Source organism: Macrotis lagotis, chromosome 7 (assembly GCF_037893015.1).
Source record: "Macrotis lagotis isolate mMagLag1 chromosome 7, bilby.v1.9.chrom.fasta, whole genome shotgun sequence".
NCBI lineage: Eukaryota > Metazoa > Chordata > Mammalia > Peramelemorphia > Peramelidae > Macrotis > Macrotis lagotis.
In genome coordinates this window covers 156,219,181-156,234,418 of record NC_133664.1, presented here as the reverse complement: position 1 = coordinate 156,234,418, position 15,238 = coordinate 156,219,181, and the positions used below count along the sequence as shown (strand labels likewise).

The following is a 15,238-nucleotide window of genomic DNA, read 5'->3' as shown; positions in this document are numbered from 1 at the left end:
TGTGATGTACTAATTGTGGTCAGAAAAAATTAGTATCCCCTGGGAAAAAAGACAGCCAAGTTGAAGAAAATCATCTGCATTGGGAAGTTTAGTTTTCTCAAAAGGTCTTTCCATGTGCTCTGAATTGCAGGATTAACAATTCCTCCAGAGTCTAAGTGAACCCTGTCCCTGCTAGATATGGGATCTGAGATTGAGTAGGCAGTCATTTACTGACTTGTAGGGGGAGAAAATATGGAGAACTACACAGAGTCACCCTTCTATGCTATAGAGGGAGCTCGGGATTTAGAAGAGCAATAGACTATTAACTTTCTAGATAAATGTTTTTATTATTTGTTTAAGCATTGGGTGCTGATTGCTATGCACTGTTTATTTGTTTACTCATTTATGCTAAAACTTCTGTATTTCAAGCACATCTGTCTTCTGAGCAGAGTCAATTTCATTACGCCAAGGTTATTTGATTAGGACTCATTTCAATAAAGCAAGTTAGCAAGATGAGGAATCACTGCTAAGGGAGGGCTTAAGAATTTAATTGTTATTGGGAAAATTCACAAACCCACATGTCCTTGTCAATGAGCCATTGCTTCTTCATCGAGGGAGGTAGAGCACTCAGCACCCCATGGAACAGGCATGCACAAATCTCAAAGATGAATGAACTATTCTCTAGAGCCCAAAAAACTTTTGTTGAACATGGATAGGTGAGGACTTGACAATGTTACTTGATAATTCAGCATACTCTAAAGCACTGCTGTCAAACTCAAATGGAACGAATCCCTGGGACATTTAGAAAACTATAAGTCAACATTATTTATGTCATTATGATTTCATTTATTTTGTTAAATGTTTCCCAATTACATTTGAATCTGGTTCAGGTCACACTTAGGAATATCAGGGGCTTAATGAGTAGATCACCTCTCTGGCCCCCTCCTCCCAATTTGGGTTTGATACCTCTGCACTCATGGGTCTTAATGAATATACATTTTGGTCTTATCATCCACTTCCCAAAAAGTAATCCTCCAAACTTTTTCACAGATTCATTGTTGAAATTATGTTTTGATCACTATCTCCTGCCATCTCCATTGGTGACAAGATTCATGCTGATTGCTTTTTTTTTTAAATTAGTTTTTGCAAGGCAATGGGGTTAAGTGGCTTGCCCAAGGCCACACAGCTAGGTAATTATTAAGCGTCTGAGGCAGGATTTGAACTCAGGTATTCCTGACTCCAGGGAATCAGTGTTCTATCCACTGAGCCACCTAGCTGCCCCTTGATGACTGTTTACTTTTAAAACAATTTGACCACACTATTTTTCAATCTCTTTCAATCTCAATGCGAAAACACTTCACTTTAGACATATACTAGAACAGTCAGATCTTAGATCTCACAGTCTCTCAGGATTGTCCCACTAGCACAGTCCTAAAGTTCTATTTAATTTGCTCTGAAATACTACTGTCTCCAACCATGCTTTTCATCCCTAGTGTTTTACTCATACTAAATATTGCTGTTCAGTCAATTCAGTTCATGTCCAATTTCATTTGGGGTTTTCTTGGGAAAGATCCTGGAATAGTTTATCATTTCCTTTTCCATCTCATTTTATGGATGAGAAAACTGAACCAAACAGGATCAAATGATCCATTTGAATTCAGGAAAATGAGTCTTGTTGACTCCAAGTCTGGTAATCTATCCACTCTGCCTCCTAGCTATACTAAACTAAACCTACTCTTGACCTGACTCTGATCTAGGGGTGGGGAAGCCTCCTACACACAGGTTATATCAATCTGGCATTGCCAAAGCAACCACAGGCAGGGACTCGAAATTCAATAAATCTAATAGCTTTGAAGGACTGAATTAAATGTTTGACCAAATTTAGCCTGAAAATGATGTTATAAATATCAAAATGGCCCTTGACAGAAAAAAGGCTCCCTAACCCTGGGTTTAATCTCTTGACCTATTGCTATTTTCCAAGTCTATCTTTTCTAATCTGACTTTACTTGCCTTTATACTCAGCCTTTAATTCATGATCTGCCACTTTAATATTTCACTAATTGCTAACTTAGAATACTTACTTTTTTGACTTTCTAATATTCCAGAGCTAGGAATGCATATCTTTTGGTAATCTTTAATGACTCTCTTGCCCTTGACCCTATTCTATGTTGTCAGCTCTAGGATCTTTTTATAGTAATTATGCCCTCTCTAATTGCAATATTATTCCCATCCTCTCCACTGGCTTCTTATTAACTTAAAGACAAGCTTAGATTACTCTACTTCTTCCTTCTTTTTATAAAACTGTCTATTCCATCCAGGGATTCTCATATTCTTTTTTGTTTCACTTCCTTGCTAAATATTATTGGGCAAATCATTTCATTTCTTTGGATCTCAGTTTCCTCTTCTGTAAAACAAAAAGAATGGATTTGATGGCCTCTAAGACTTTCAGATTTAAATCTCTGTTCCTATGATTTTTGAAATTACTTTGAATACTGATCAAGATGATATTTTTGAAATCTTAACTATATTGAAAACGTAATTCAAATAATAGAACTAGCTTGCTCCGTGGATTGAGTACTAGGCCTAGAGCAAGGAAAACTCCTCTTGCTGAGCTCAAATATGGCCTTAGACCCTCTAGGAAAGTCATTTAACTCTATTGTCTCAGTTTCCTCATCTATAAAATGAGCTAGAGAAGGAAATGGCAAACCATTCCAGTATCTTTGCTAAGAAAACTCCAAATGAGATCACAGTGAGATACAACCAAAACTGAATGAAAAACTACAGTTTTAGTCTTTTACTCTTTCATTGTCAGTCTTTTATAATTTGAAATATATAACATTTAAAAAATCTACTTTAATTTTTAAAAAAATGTTTAATTAAAAACTGATCAGCAGGGGCAGCTAGGTGGTATAGTGGATAGAGTCCAGGCCCTGGAGTCAGGAGGACCAGAGTTCAAATCTGGCCTCAGACATTTAATAATTATCTAACTGTGTAATCTTAATCCCAGTGCCTTGAAAAAACAAAAATAAAACTAAGCAGCAGAGTATCAAAATAGAGAGGGTTAGACAAAGTGGAAATATGTTACTGTAAAACATGGGAAACAAAGTTAGAAGGTAGAATGAAGATATGGAAAATTCCTGGGTAGCAAATTTTGAAATTTTTAATTACAACTAACAAAAAAGGCTCATTCTATTATAATAAAATAATTTTATCTTTCTTAAAATAAAGAGAAATAAAAGTTTTTTAAACCATAAAATCAAATCTTTAGGCTAAGTACTTTATAAATTCCAAACAAGAATTTGTTCAGCATTTCTGATTTTCTTTTCAGAATATGATGTAGGAAGGGTAGCAATTCAAGAGTGATATGAGCTTATACTTGATGTTCTTCTTCTGAGCATGAAGCTCCTTCTTGAGAAGTTATTTAGTCAATAAATTCTTCATATGAGTAATGAGGTTCAGAGAGTTTTTAATATCTGTTCAAGATCACAAAGATAATTTTAGGCCAATTTTAGACCCAGGTCTTCTGGTTCCCAATCTAATGATATTTCCACATCATTGTGAATTTGTGAAAAGATCATTTTAGGAAAAGAGGAGAAAAAGACATATGTTTTATGAAACACAACTTTTAGATGAAATTACAAGTTTATAGTTCCCTGCTAATGCCAAATTTGATACTCTTAAATAGACAAGAATCCTCATTTCTTTTTCTTTTTTTTTTAGGTTTTTTTTTTCTGGCAAGGCAAATGGGGTTAAGTGGCTTGCCCAAGGCCACACAAGAATCCTCATTTCTATAAGAGAAAACCAAAAAAGAGAGCTCCTCATTGTATTTAACTTATATTTTGTAATCCAATAATGTACATAAAAATAGTCATATGGCAAATCTAGAATGCACCAAGGTAAAGATAACAACATTTTAAAACATCTCTTACCAAGTTTTCTGAGGAAGAAGTACAGTGATCCTTCTCCACTGTGTAAATTCACTGGAATGATAGATGCTTGCAGATGTAAATTCTTGACAGCTAGGCATTCCTGGAAGGCATTCCTAAATAAAAAAATGAAAGATTAATATTATATTTATATTTTTCTTTTATAATTTTTTCTCTACATGTCAAGGTTTAATCATTCTAGAAATGAACAAGATCTTAAAGGGTTCTACATATTAAATTAGATCCAATCTGAGATTTGGATGTAAGACTTTTTCTTTCTTTGTCAGACTATAATATTTTGGAAAAATTCCCAAGATGATGCTTAATGCATTTAAATGAACATACATACATAGATTAACTTTATTGACCTGTTATCCTAACTTTTCGCCTAGAGTAACAGCATATAATTCTTGATTTCTTGGTCTCTAACTTAATTCTTCTCAATTATCCTTGGAAACTTTAGTACTGAAATTTACAACCCTTCTTATACTCTAAGTTCATTAAACTTCCACTAACACCACATCTCTCTCTCATTCACTTATAGTGTTCAGTGTATTGTGTTTCTTGAAATTTCTTTCTTCTTTCCTTCCACAACTCCTATGTCTCAGTCCTTATGCTGCTTTTTTGCTCTCACAGTGCCTTCTGCAATATAAATCTAAGATTGTCATTTTAGTTTACCCTCTCTGTTCTCACTCTAATTACTCTTCTTCTTGACCCTCCTGTAGCTGATGAATTTCAGCATGGTAATAGTGTAGAAGACATTTCATCATTGAACTATTGTTCCTTTTTGTTTGTTGTTGTTGTTGTCATTTTGTGTCAACTCCTCATGACCTCATTTGGGGTTTTCTTGGCAAAAATTTTGGAATGGTTTGCCATTTTTTTCCTTCACTTAATTTTACAGATCAGAAAACTGAGGCAAACAGAGCAAAGTGATTTGCCCAGGCCCATAGCTATATTTGAACTCTTGAAAATGAGTGTTTCTAACTCTTCCAGCCCTCCTAATGACCAATACTTGATAATGTATGCATTTTCCTCCTCTGTTCTTAAAATTGAATATTTTTAAATGATGTTAGGAAATCAATTTCATTGACTTACTTCATTTGGGTTTTCATTATTTATGACATTCTTTTTATTTATCTCTTATTGACTATCAAACTCTTCACTGATATGGTTTAAATATCTCTTTTCAATTAATTTTACTTTCATATCCACAAGTCTATTTCTATCATCCATTAAATTAAAAGACTGATGCTATATTCTTCCTCCTGTTTCTTGCTCCATCCTTCAAAGGATCACTCAACTATAATTCTTACTCTCCAGTTGGCCAACCATTCCCATCACTCTTTGTTTCATCTATCCTCTCTGTCAATCTTTACTCTTCTATTGACTTTCTCTTTTGCCTGCAAGTAGGTAAAAATCTTCCCTATTCCAAAATACTTTCTATTAATTCTGCTACTCTGTATGAAATTACACTCTTTTTCCTTCCTTTCACTGTTAGGCTTTTATTCTCACTACCTCTACTTTTTCAATATCTACTTTATCTTTAATTTAAAAATTTTTTTGAACATAATAAACTCCAAAACTTAAAAGCATTTTCAAATACTTTGTGAAATAGGACAGAATTAAACATCAATCTCTATTATGTAGAGTTTGTGATTTTTTTTCAGGCAATGTATATAATAAATTCAACAAGCGATTCCTTTTGACCTTCCTTCTATTCTCTTCTAATTTTCCCCCCTCCCACCATTGAAGAAAGAAAGAAAAACAAAGTACTTGGAAGCAAATATGCATAACCAACCAAAACAAATGCCCACATATTAGATTTTCTAACCTCATTACTTTATTGAAACAAGTCACCAATGATCCTGAATTGAAAAATTCAATGAACTTTTTTTAGTTCTCACTCCTCTTGAGGTTTCTGTACAAGGTGACAAAATTGACTTTAGATCCTTCATGATATTCTCTCTTTCTCTGTCTTCTATTACCATGGTCTTTTCTGGTTCTCTTCTTCTAACCAGTCTTCAATTTACTTTATTGAGTCATCTCCCTCCTTCCGTTCTCTAATGCAGTTGTCTGCCAGGGCTCTCTGCTTAGCCCTTTTTCTTTCTCTCTACATGCTCCTTTGTAGTCTCCTAGCTTCAATTGTAGCTACATAATATGTAGTTGTAGGAAATGAACATATATAATTCTCTCTATGTTCTAGGTACTCTTCTGTGAAGACAAATATATCTATTTATCTGGCTTTAATCTTTGTCCTGAATTCCAGCCTTACATCACCTGCCCACTAGACATTTCTTCTCACAAACCCTGTAGGCACCTTAAACTCAACAAATCCTACATGGAATCTGTTAGCTTCCCTGCTAAACATGCCCCTTCCTTCCGACTTGCCTAGTCTTGTTGAGGGCACTACCATTTTTTCCTGAGTTCACTCCTCAGGTTCATAACTTTGAAGTTGTTCTTGACTTTTTCTAATTCCTAATTCCTTATATTCATTAAGTTTTAAAGTCTTATCAATTCTACCACTACAATCTCTCTCACACTTATTCTCTTTTCTATATCATCCCTAATTAAGGTCCACACCTCTCACCTGAAATACCATGATATACTAATTGGCCTCCCTTCTTTGGGTCTTTTGCCTCCCTAATTTATCTTATATATAAAACTGTCAAAACAATCTTTCCAAGATGCATATCTGACTAGGTCACTAACATAATCAAATATCTTCAATGAATCTCTCTGAAAAATACTCCTTTAAAGTAAAAGGAGGCCCACTGATTGTGGAAAAGCTAAATAAATTATTGCCTATAGGTATACTAGAATACTTCTAAGCCATAAGAAATAAAGGAATATTTAAGAAAAAGATGCTAAAGATTTTTATGAACTGATGGAGAATAAAGTGAGCAGAACAAATCTTTTAAAGATTTGAGAATTAGATTAACTATGATTTTAGAAAAGCAATGATGAAGAATGCTATTCATCTCTTGACAACAGAGGTGAGAATTTAAGAGATGCAAAATGAAAAATACATTTTTGTACATACATGAATCAATATGGGACGTTAATGCTTGGTCAGTGTATTTGTTACAAGAGGTATTTTCCTTTTGTTCAATGAAAGTGTGGGAGTAGATAGGGAGAGAAAAAGAACTCTTTAGTATCTATACTCAATGACTACTTGTTGTTCAATTTTCCTCCATTCTTCATCCTCTTTAGAATTTACAGGGGTTTTCCCCCCGCTTGTGTCTGGAATATACACATTCTCTTCATTTCTGTCTGTTGAACTGTTTACTCTTCCTTGAAACTTTTCCTGATCCCAAGGGGAAAGAGTTCTCTCTCTCTTTAGATTTTCTTTGAAAATTTAAATTTGCTTAAATTAAATTCCCTAAATGTGCCTTGTTGGACTCTTTTCTTTTCTTGTCTGTCATATTGATTTATGTGTATGTGTTTTCCACCAAATTAGGCTGTTAATTCCTTGAGGGCAGAAGCTGCAGTTCATCGTTGAATGTCTGGTTCTTAAGAGACCTTATATGTAGTAGGTATTTAGAAAATTCTTGTTAAATATTTGTTGAAATTACTATGTAATTTGGTGATAAGAACTTCAAGTATATTTCTGACCTTTCACAATCAATTTAATCTTTGAATTTTTTAATTGATTAACAATAACACTCTAAAAGTTCAATTTAACCAGTATTAAATACATGGTATTCCAGGAATTGACTATAGGTGCTGAAGATGAAAAGGCAAAAAAAAACCTGTTTCTGCCTTAAAGGATTTTTATATTTAGAATCATTAAATATTTGGCAAATATTAGAAATGTTCAATTACAGTTAAAGGTAAGTGAAAAGGGAGCCTAAGGAAATAAGACCACAAAGAAAAGTGATAAGCATGGAAGGAGCTACATTTGAACAATTTAATACTCTCACCTATCTATCCAGAATAAATATCCTATAGATTCCAATATTAGGCTATTTCATTGTTTAAACGTAAGTCATGTTTAAATCATGAATTTCTCATGTTTATTCTAAATGTGTGTGTGTGTGTGTGTGTGTGTGTGTGTGTTTTGTGTTTGCATTTGTGTGTATATGAGCCTCCTTTTCCTCCTCTATGGTATTTTGGAACATCAGGGTGATGAGTTCATAAAGCCTTTTCTATATTTTAAGAGAATAACTAAAACTACTCCCCAATCTTCTTTTCTTCAAATTAAACAACATAGATTCTTTAACATGTAGATATTATTTTTCATTCCTCATCCATCATTTTTGTAAGTCTCTTCTGGATTGCCTCCAGTTCCTTTTTAAAACATGGGGCACTACTAAATGGAGAGTACTCTAACCAATTCAGCATAAAATAGAAGGATTTTGCCTCTTGTGATGCTATGTCATTGTTATACAGTTTGATTTTGATGCAACAGCTTTTGTTAGTTTTTTTCTTATAATATCCTGTAGTTATCATTCTATTTCTGCAGATGTAGGAAATGAACTGAAGAATAAGTGATTCTATTCAAGGAAGTCACCTTTCCTCTGTCATCATGCTCAATACCTATAGTCTCCTACTCCTTATCTAATATCATATGATATTAGGATCTATCTTTCTAGGAATACAAAATGAATACAGAATGAATCTTCCTCTAATAAATCATTTTAGTTTTCATTCACTTATTGGCATCTTATCTATTCTAGGATAGGAGACGGAGGAATATCTTTTTTTGTGGAGGCAATTGGAGTTAATTGACTTGCTCATGGTCACACAGCAATTAAATATCTGAGGTCAGATCTGAATTCAGGTCCTACTGACCCCTGGTGTTGGTGGGCTATCCACTATGCCGCCTATCTGTTCCAGGGTGCATATTTTTTAAAAAAGGCTTTTGCAACATAGCAAGTTTGGATTACATGGAATACATGATTCAATTGCAAGTCTTCTCTCCAGCTCTTTGATCAGGAGAGCTGACAAAGGACATTCAAAGTGAGTTAAGTAATTTGACATTTTTTTCAAACGTGTTTTTTTTTGTAAGCTGCTTCTTTTATTCCTGTGAAAATTTACCATCAATAGTTTTTAAAGAAAGAACTCAATCATAAAGTCTTACCTCCTGTACAAGGTGCCATGTAAGACCATGGTTAGTAGAGTAGTCCAGTTTCACCTGGTTGTCCATATGGGGAGTATATTTTTGACCACATCCCATTACCAGATTGAACTGTATCATGTATGAAGCTCCAATCTGCATAGATTGTGTTTCCACATATCGCATACTTGAGGCAAGTTTAGAATCTCCTGTAAAACTGAGAGATGCAGAATATGAATCAGAAACTCAAATGTTGCATTGATATTTATACCCCTAGGAGGTATATATGCCTAGGAGATTGTCCACAAGTATTGGAACCAAAATGTGTGCTCTAGGGTCTGGATGAGATGAGACATATGAAACTATACACAGCTCAATTATCCCTATGGAAATTGTTCTTAGTAAATCTTTTAATGGTATGCAATTTTTTATGAGCGCTTTATCAACTTATTGCTTTCAGTAAGACCTAATGGGGAAAAAACTTTTAAAAATCCCAATTATTATTATGACCTCCTGGAAAGATATGTTAGAATATAAGAATGTACAGAAGAAAAGAGATACTGTATAAATTCACATTTTACATTAATTTAAGAGATAAGAAAACAAAATGATAACCATGATAAGTTGAATGGGTAGGCAGGAAAGGAAAGTGAAACTTTACAGCTTATTTTTCTCCAGGCCTCCTTTATATCTTCATACTTTTGTTTGAAGTATCAAATTATCAGAACAGCAGAAACACTCATATGTGAGAGTAATTTAAAAATAAATTTCTGAAATCAAATTCAGTTAACTTCTGATCAATCAAAATGAGTATAACCTTAGAATAAATATTAAATATATTTTAAAATCCTTGTAATGTGTTTTACTCAGATACACCTAACACTAGTAACAGACAGTATACAACAACTTTAGGTAAAACAATGTTGCAGTCCAATAAGGTGAAACTCAAAGAGAAATAGATCCCTGAAATCTATATTTTGTCTTAGAAAACCACAAAGTCACATTATCTAAGTTGTATTTTTTTAAACATTTTGTAAAGCATTTCACAATCAAGTCAGGTAAGCAGTGAGTGACACCTTTGTTGTAGGGGATATTTATTTTCAGAAATAGTGGTATAGATGAAAGATAACATCTTGGGAAGGTAAAATCTGAATTATAAAAATTTAGAATTTTTTTTACAAACATCTGACACCACAATGGAGCTGGGCTACTTTCCTACTTAATCATTGCATTGTAAAGAACTAAAACACCAAGTTATCTGAGGAACCCCAGACACTGTGGACTAGAATACAATAAAGTGGAGGTGGCCATGGCAGACTCAAAGACAAGAAGCAAAGAATCCAGTGACAGCCCCATTCACAAAAAGTCATTAAATTAATTGCTCTACTTAGCCACTTCTCAATATAAAAGAAGAGAGGACATGAGGAAATAAAATGTTTTCTACTTTTTCATCTATTTCTGTAAGTTTTGAATCATTTCCCCATTAGTTTTCTAATTTCTCCATGTACTTCCTGCACTGCCAGGCCCCAGTAATTGTACTAAGACTCAAAACTTTTCCATTTTTTCTATTCCTCTAAGGGAAATAGATTAAACTTTCCCTGGATGTGGACAATATTTTTTTTTCTTTTTTTGAAAGAAACCAAGTCCAAACTCATCTGAGAATTACGTTCTTTAGGCTGATCTTTTTCTTTTTTAGGTTTTTGCAAGGCAAATGGGGTTAAGTAGCTTGCCCAAGGCCACACGGCTAGGTAATTATTAAGTGTCTGAGACTGGATTTGAACCCCGGTGCTCCTGACACCAAGGCCACTATGCCACCTAGCCGCCCTCATCTTTAGGCTGATCTTAAATGAGACCTTCTCACCAGTGTTCTAATTTCATAGGATGATAGGATCACAAATTAGAGTTAGAAGAGGCTTTATAGGCCATGCAGTCCAAACTCTGCAATTCATATATGAGAAAATTGAGGATGGAGGGGCATTAGGTAATGTGTCCATTATACAGGTAAAAAGCAGAGAATCAGGGATAGGAAATCAGATTCTCTGACTCCATAATTGGTGTTATCACTCCATCACAATATTGTTTGTATAAAGGTATGATGGAATCATCCTTGCACATTTGAAGGGTAATACCATTTAATGGTATTTGAGTACCAAATGGACTTTTTAGCTAATTATGTTTTGTATGGTTTACAACTGCTTCTAGGGTCTCATTAGAGCAATATTCATGTAAATAGCCCTACTAAGCTAAGATCATCAGCTACTGCTAACAAGCTTGCTATGGTTTAACAAATATTCTTGGGCAATAATTTGTACTTTGATGAAATAACAAAACAAACTAGTGTGTGAAAGAATTGGTGAGGAAGTAATATTAAATGAGTTACTTTAAGAAATGATTTTTCTATCCGATTCAACTGAATCATCTTGTCAAGGGAAAAAGAATCTTTATTCTGCTAAGATTAATTCCTCTACTTATGCCCTGGTCTTATATCGGGGTGCAAGAGAATTCAGAAACCATCTTTATCATCCTATAATTGAAAAAGAATTATCTTTATAAAATACTCAATAATACATAGTCATATAGTCAGTCTTTGCTTGAAGGAGAACCCAGTACCTTGTGAGGCAAGCCAAATTCACTTTTGAATAGCACTTACATTAAACCTTATTTTGCTTCTTTGTAATGTTTCATTGATCCTGGTTGGGTACTTTTGAGGAAAAATGAACAATTTGAGTCCCTTAACCAAGTAATAATTCTTGAGAACTTTGAAAACAGCTATCCCATCAATCTACTTAATCTAAACATCCCCAGTTGCTCCAGTTGATTTGCATATGCATAGATGCATTGAAGTCAATTATTAAAATTTTAGTGTGAGCATTTACACCTTTGAAATGGACAAATTACAAATTGGGGCACGATTTATTGTTTTGTGGATTGTCTAGACTTAAGAAAGTGTTAATAATGAAAATTAAATTTGTCTTTTTTTCCCAGGGAGATGATTGTTATATATTTATTAGTTTATTTTTATTAGTCTTGAGGACCTTTACAATTCAGGTTGGCCTCTATTCTTTCTTTATAAATGTCCCAAAATGGAACAAAATTCTTAGAATGGAGGATGATTAGGGTAAAGGATAATGGAACTATCACCATGATAATCCTGATAATTGAGAGACACTGTACTCTCAATAGAGATAAAACCAAATCACTATTATAGCACATAAAATTTATCACTATAGCATTTTTAGTACACAAAATAACCCAGATCTGTTTCAGAAAAAAAAAACTTTTCTAGACATTTCTCCCATGTTTCATAGCTGATAGGTTGTTTTGTTAAATTTAAATTAAAGACTTTACATTTATCCCTAGTAAAGTTTATCTGATCAAATCTGACCAATTGTTCTAGCCTGCTGACATGTTTTTGGATCTTGATTTTGACACCTACTATGTTAATCTATCCTCCTAATATCTGGAAATTTGACAAACATTTCATCTATAACTTTACCTAAGTTATTGGCAAAAATATCAAACAAAGGTTCAAGCACAGATCCCTAGGGAAATTCTCTAAAGACTATTTTCCAAGTTAAAAATGAAGTATTACTTACTAGGGTTTGGACTTAGCCATTCAATTAGTTCTAAATTCACTATACTATACTATTATTTAGCCTACACATCTCCATCTTCAATACACAATTAGTGTGAGAGATTTTAGTGAACACTTTGCTAAAATTTAAGTATTATCTTCAGCATTCCCATGATGCATCAGTCTTGTTAAAAAAAAGGAAATGAAATTAGTTTGGCATGATCTATTTTTGAAGCCATAATAGATGTTTGTAATGACCTAAACTGTCATTAACCATCCCCATAAGAATATATCATATAATTTTGCTATCAATCAAAATCAAGTTCAATGGTTTATGGTTGATAGATTTCATTCCTTTTCATCTTTTTTAAAATAAAGTTATTTGTCCTCCTCTAGTGCAGTGACATGTCCCCTCCCATGATCTTTCAAATATCTCCAACCCAATTTCTTCATTGAAACAAAATCAAGATTTTCACAGAATGAGAGGCATGGAGCAATGGTAGAGGGTTGGGTCTGGAGTCAGAAAGACTCGATTTCAAATCTAACCTCAGACACTTATTAGCTATGTGGCCCTGAGTAAGTCACTTAATTCTGTTTGCCTCAGTTTTCTCATTTGTAAAATGAACTGGAGAAGAAAATAACAGATTATTTCAGTATCTTTGTCAAGAAAACCTCAAATGGCATCATGAAAAGTTGGGTATAACTTAGAAACTACTGAATAACTCCTTGTTATTGATTGTCCAAGATAGTACATATCCTGCTAGGCAAAATGAAAATTAACTTCCCTTCTTTACAACCATGAGCACAGAAGAGAACCCCTGCCTGTGTCAGCATACAGATGGCAAAAGACTGGTAATATAATCAATTTGAATTCAGAAATTTAAGGATATTTCTGCAACAGAAATATTTAGAACCACAAATGGGTCACTAAAAAGGGGAATAATAGTACAATATTATATTGCTATCACAATAATCAGTATTTTTACAAGTTACATTAAAACAATACTCTCATTCCTCTCTGTGAAGAGGCCTAATGAAATAGTAATAGTGTGACTTTGTTGCTTGTTTTAGGGAAGATAGCAAGGTATCTTATTTGACAAGAATGCCTTAAACAGCTACTTTTAGAGTTGAAAGATCTTAGGTTGCAGGATCTGAGGATATATCCTTTAAAAGGCATTGAATGGGAGCCACCTGCTCTTTCCCACTCCACTAGGACACTGCCACCAACAAACAACAAACAAGCAACAAACCTCTTGAGGCTGTATAAAAGAGCACCTGATATGGAAATGTTTAAACCACAGAACGAAACCTTTGATAACAGATTCATGTAAAACTGCCATAGTACTTGAGTAGGAAGCACTCTTTTACCACTTACTCTATACTTAAACCCATTCCATTAAAAGGTAATTTCACACAACATTTTAGTAGTTTAAAGAAAATTCTGATGAATTCTTCAGTCTCAATGAATTCTAAAATATAAATTTACTAATACAGAGAAGAAAATTTCCCAAGACTGAGGGACATCAATTAGATATATGAGGAAAAGTAGGGTTCAGATAGTAAAGCACCCTTATTTTACAGACAGGGAATAGATTCTTAAAGCTTCTTCAGTTTATCGAGAGTCAGAGTAAAATTTAATAGCAAAGGAGGAATTCAAAATCAGGTCCTCTGATTCCAGATTTAACACACATTCTGTTCCACCCCTCTGCCTCCATATCTGTCTATCTATCTATCCATTAATTATCAATTTTTAAATTCACAACATTTTTTCCCTGAAAAGCTGTGAAGAAAACTTTCATAGATATGCAAAGATTAATTTTTAGGAAAATAGAAGATCCACACCATGTTCTATTTGCTTAGTGTTACAGAGGAGCCAGGCTTATTTTGGACATTTGAATGTAAAACTTTTTGAAGGCAGTTGTATAGAATACCCATTGTCTTTACTGCTTGATTCCTCAGCACTTAGTTTATATATGTAGGGCTTAATTAAAAAGCAGACCCTTTGTAAGACTTCAAATATATAATGGATTTTTTCCTAGACTGACATTTTGATCAGTAGCTAAGGACATGAGAATAACTGTAAACCATTTACTGATAAGTTTTCCTTCAGTTTTTAATTTTCTTATTTTCACCAATTCAGACTAATTTGTTAAGCAGCAGTATTGCCACTTGAAATTGTTTAAAGCTTTAATTATAGGTTTCTTTATAATTTGAACATTTTCCCAACTTAATTGATTTATAATATTCCATTGCCATAATTTATTTAAACATTCCCTTACTTCTGGACATTTAAATTGCTTCTAGGTTTGGGGTTTGTTTTTTTCTATTTTTGCAATTGAATATAATATTGCTGATAAAAGTCTTTGAACTGATGCTCTTTATTTTTTGTTAATAAAGCTGTTAGACTATATTTTTGTGAGAAAAAGTTACTACCTAAAGGAATGAATGAGAATAAAAGAATTGAAACTTTTTATTTTTGGGTTTTTTTGCAAGGCAGGGTTAAGTGACTTGCCCAAGGTCACACAGCTAGGTAATTATTAAATGTCTGAGGTCAGATTTGAACTCAGGTTGTCTTGACTCCAGGACCAGTGCTGTATCCACTGTACCACCTAGCTATCCTAGAATTGAAACTTTTGATAGAGATTTTAGGGAGAAGTAGGGACAAAAGTACTATTCAAAGAGTCCTTCCTGACTTGGTATACC

At 33.6% G+C, this 15,238-nt stretch overlaps 1 protein-coding gene across 1 annotated transcript in view; it reads right to left on the bottom strand.

Moving 5' to 3' along the window:
* The window catches only part of RELN (reelin), a 548,816-nt gene that overhangs the window by 152,641 nt on the left and 380,937 nt on the right, over window positions 1-15,238 (bottom strand). The window contains exons 21-22 of the mRNA XM_074193988.1: window positions 8,986-9,178; window positions 3,909-4,021 (exon numbers count right to left, since the gene is read on the bottom strand). Of these exons, the coding sequence (XP_074050089.1) occupies window positions 3,909-4,021; window positions 8,986-9,178 (306 nt within the window). The remainder of the gene's footprint in view (window positions 1-3,908; window positions 4,022-8,985; window positions 9,179-15,238) is intronic.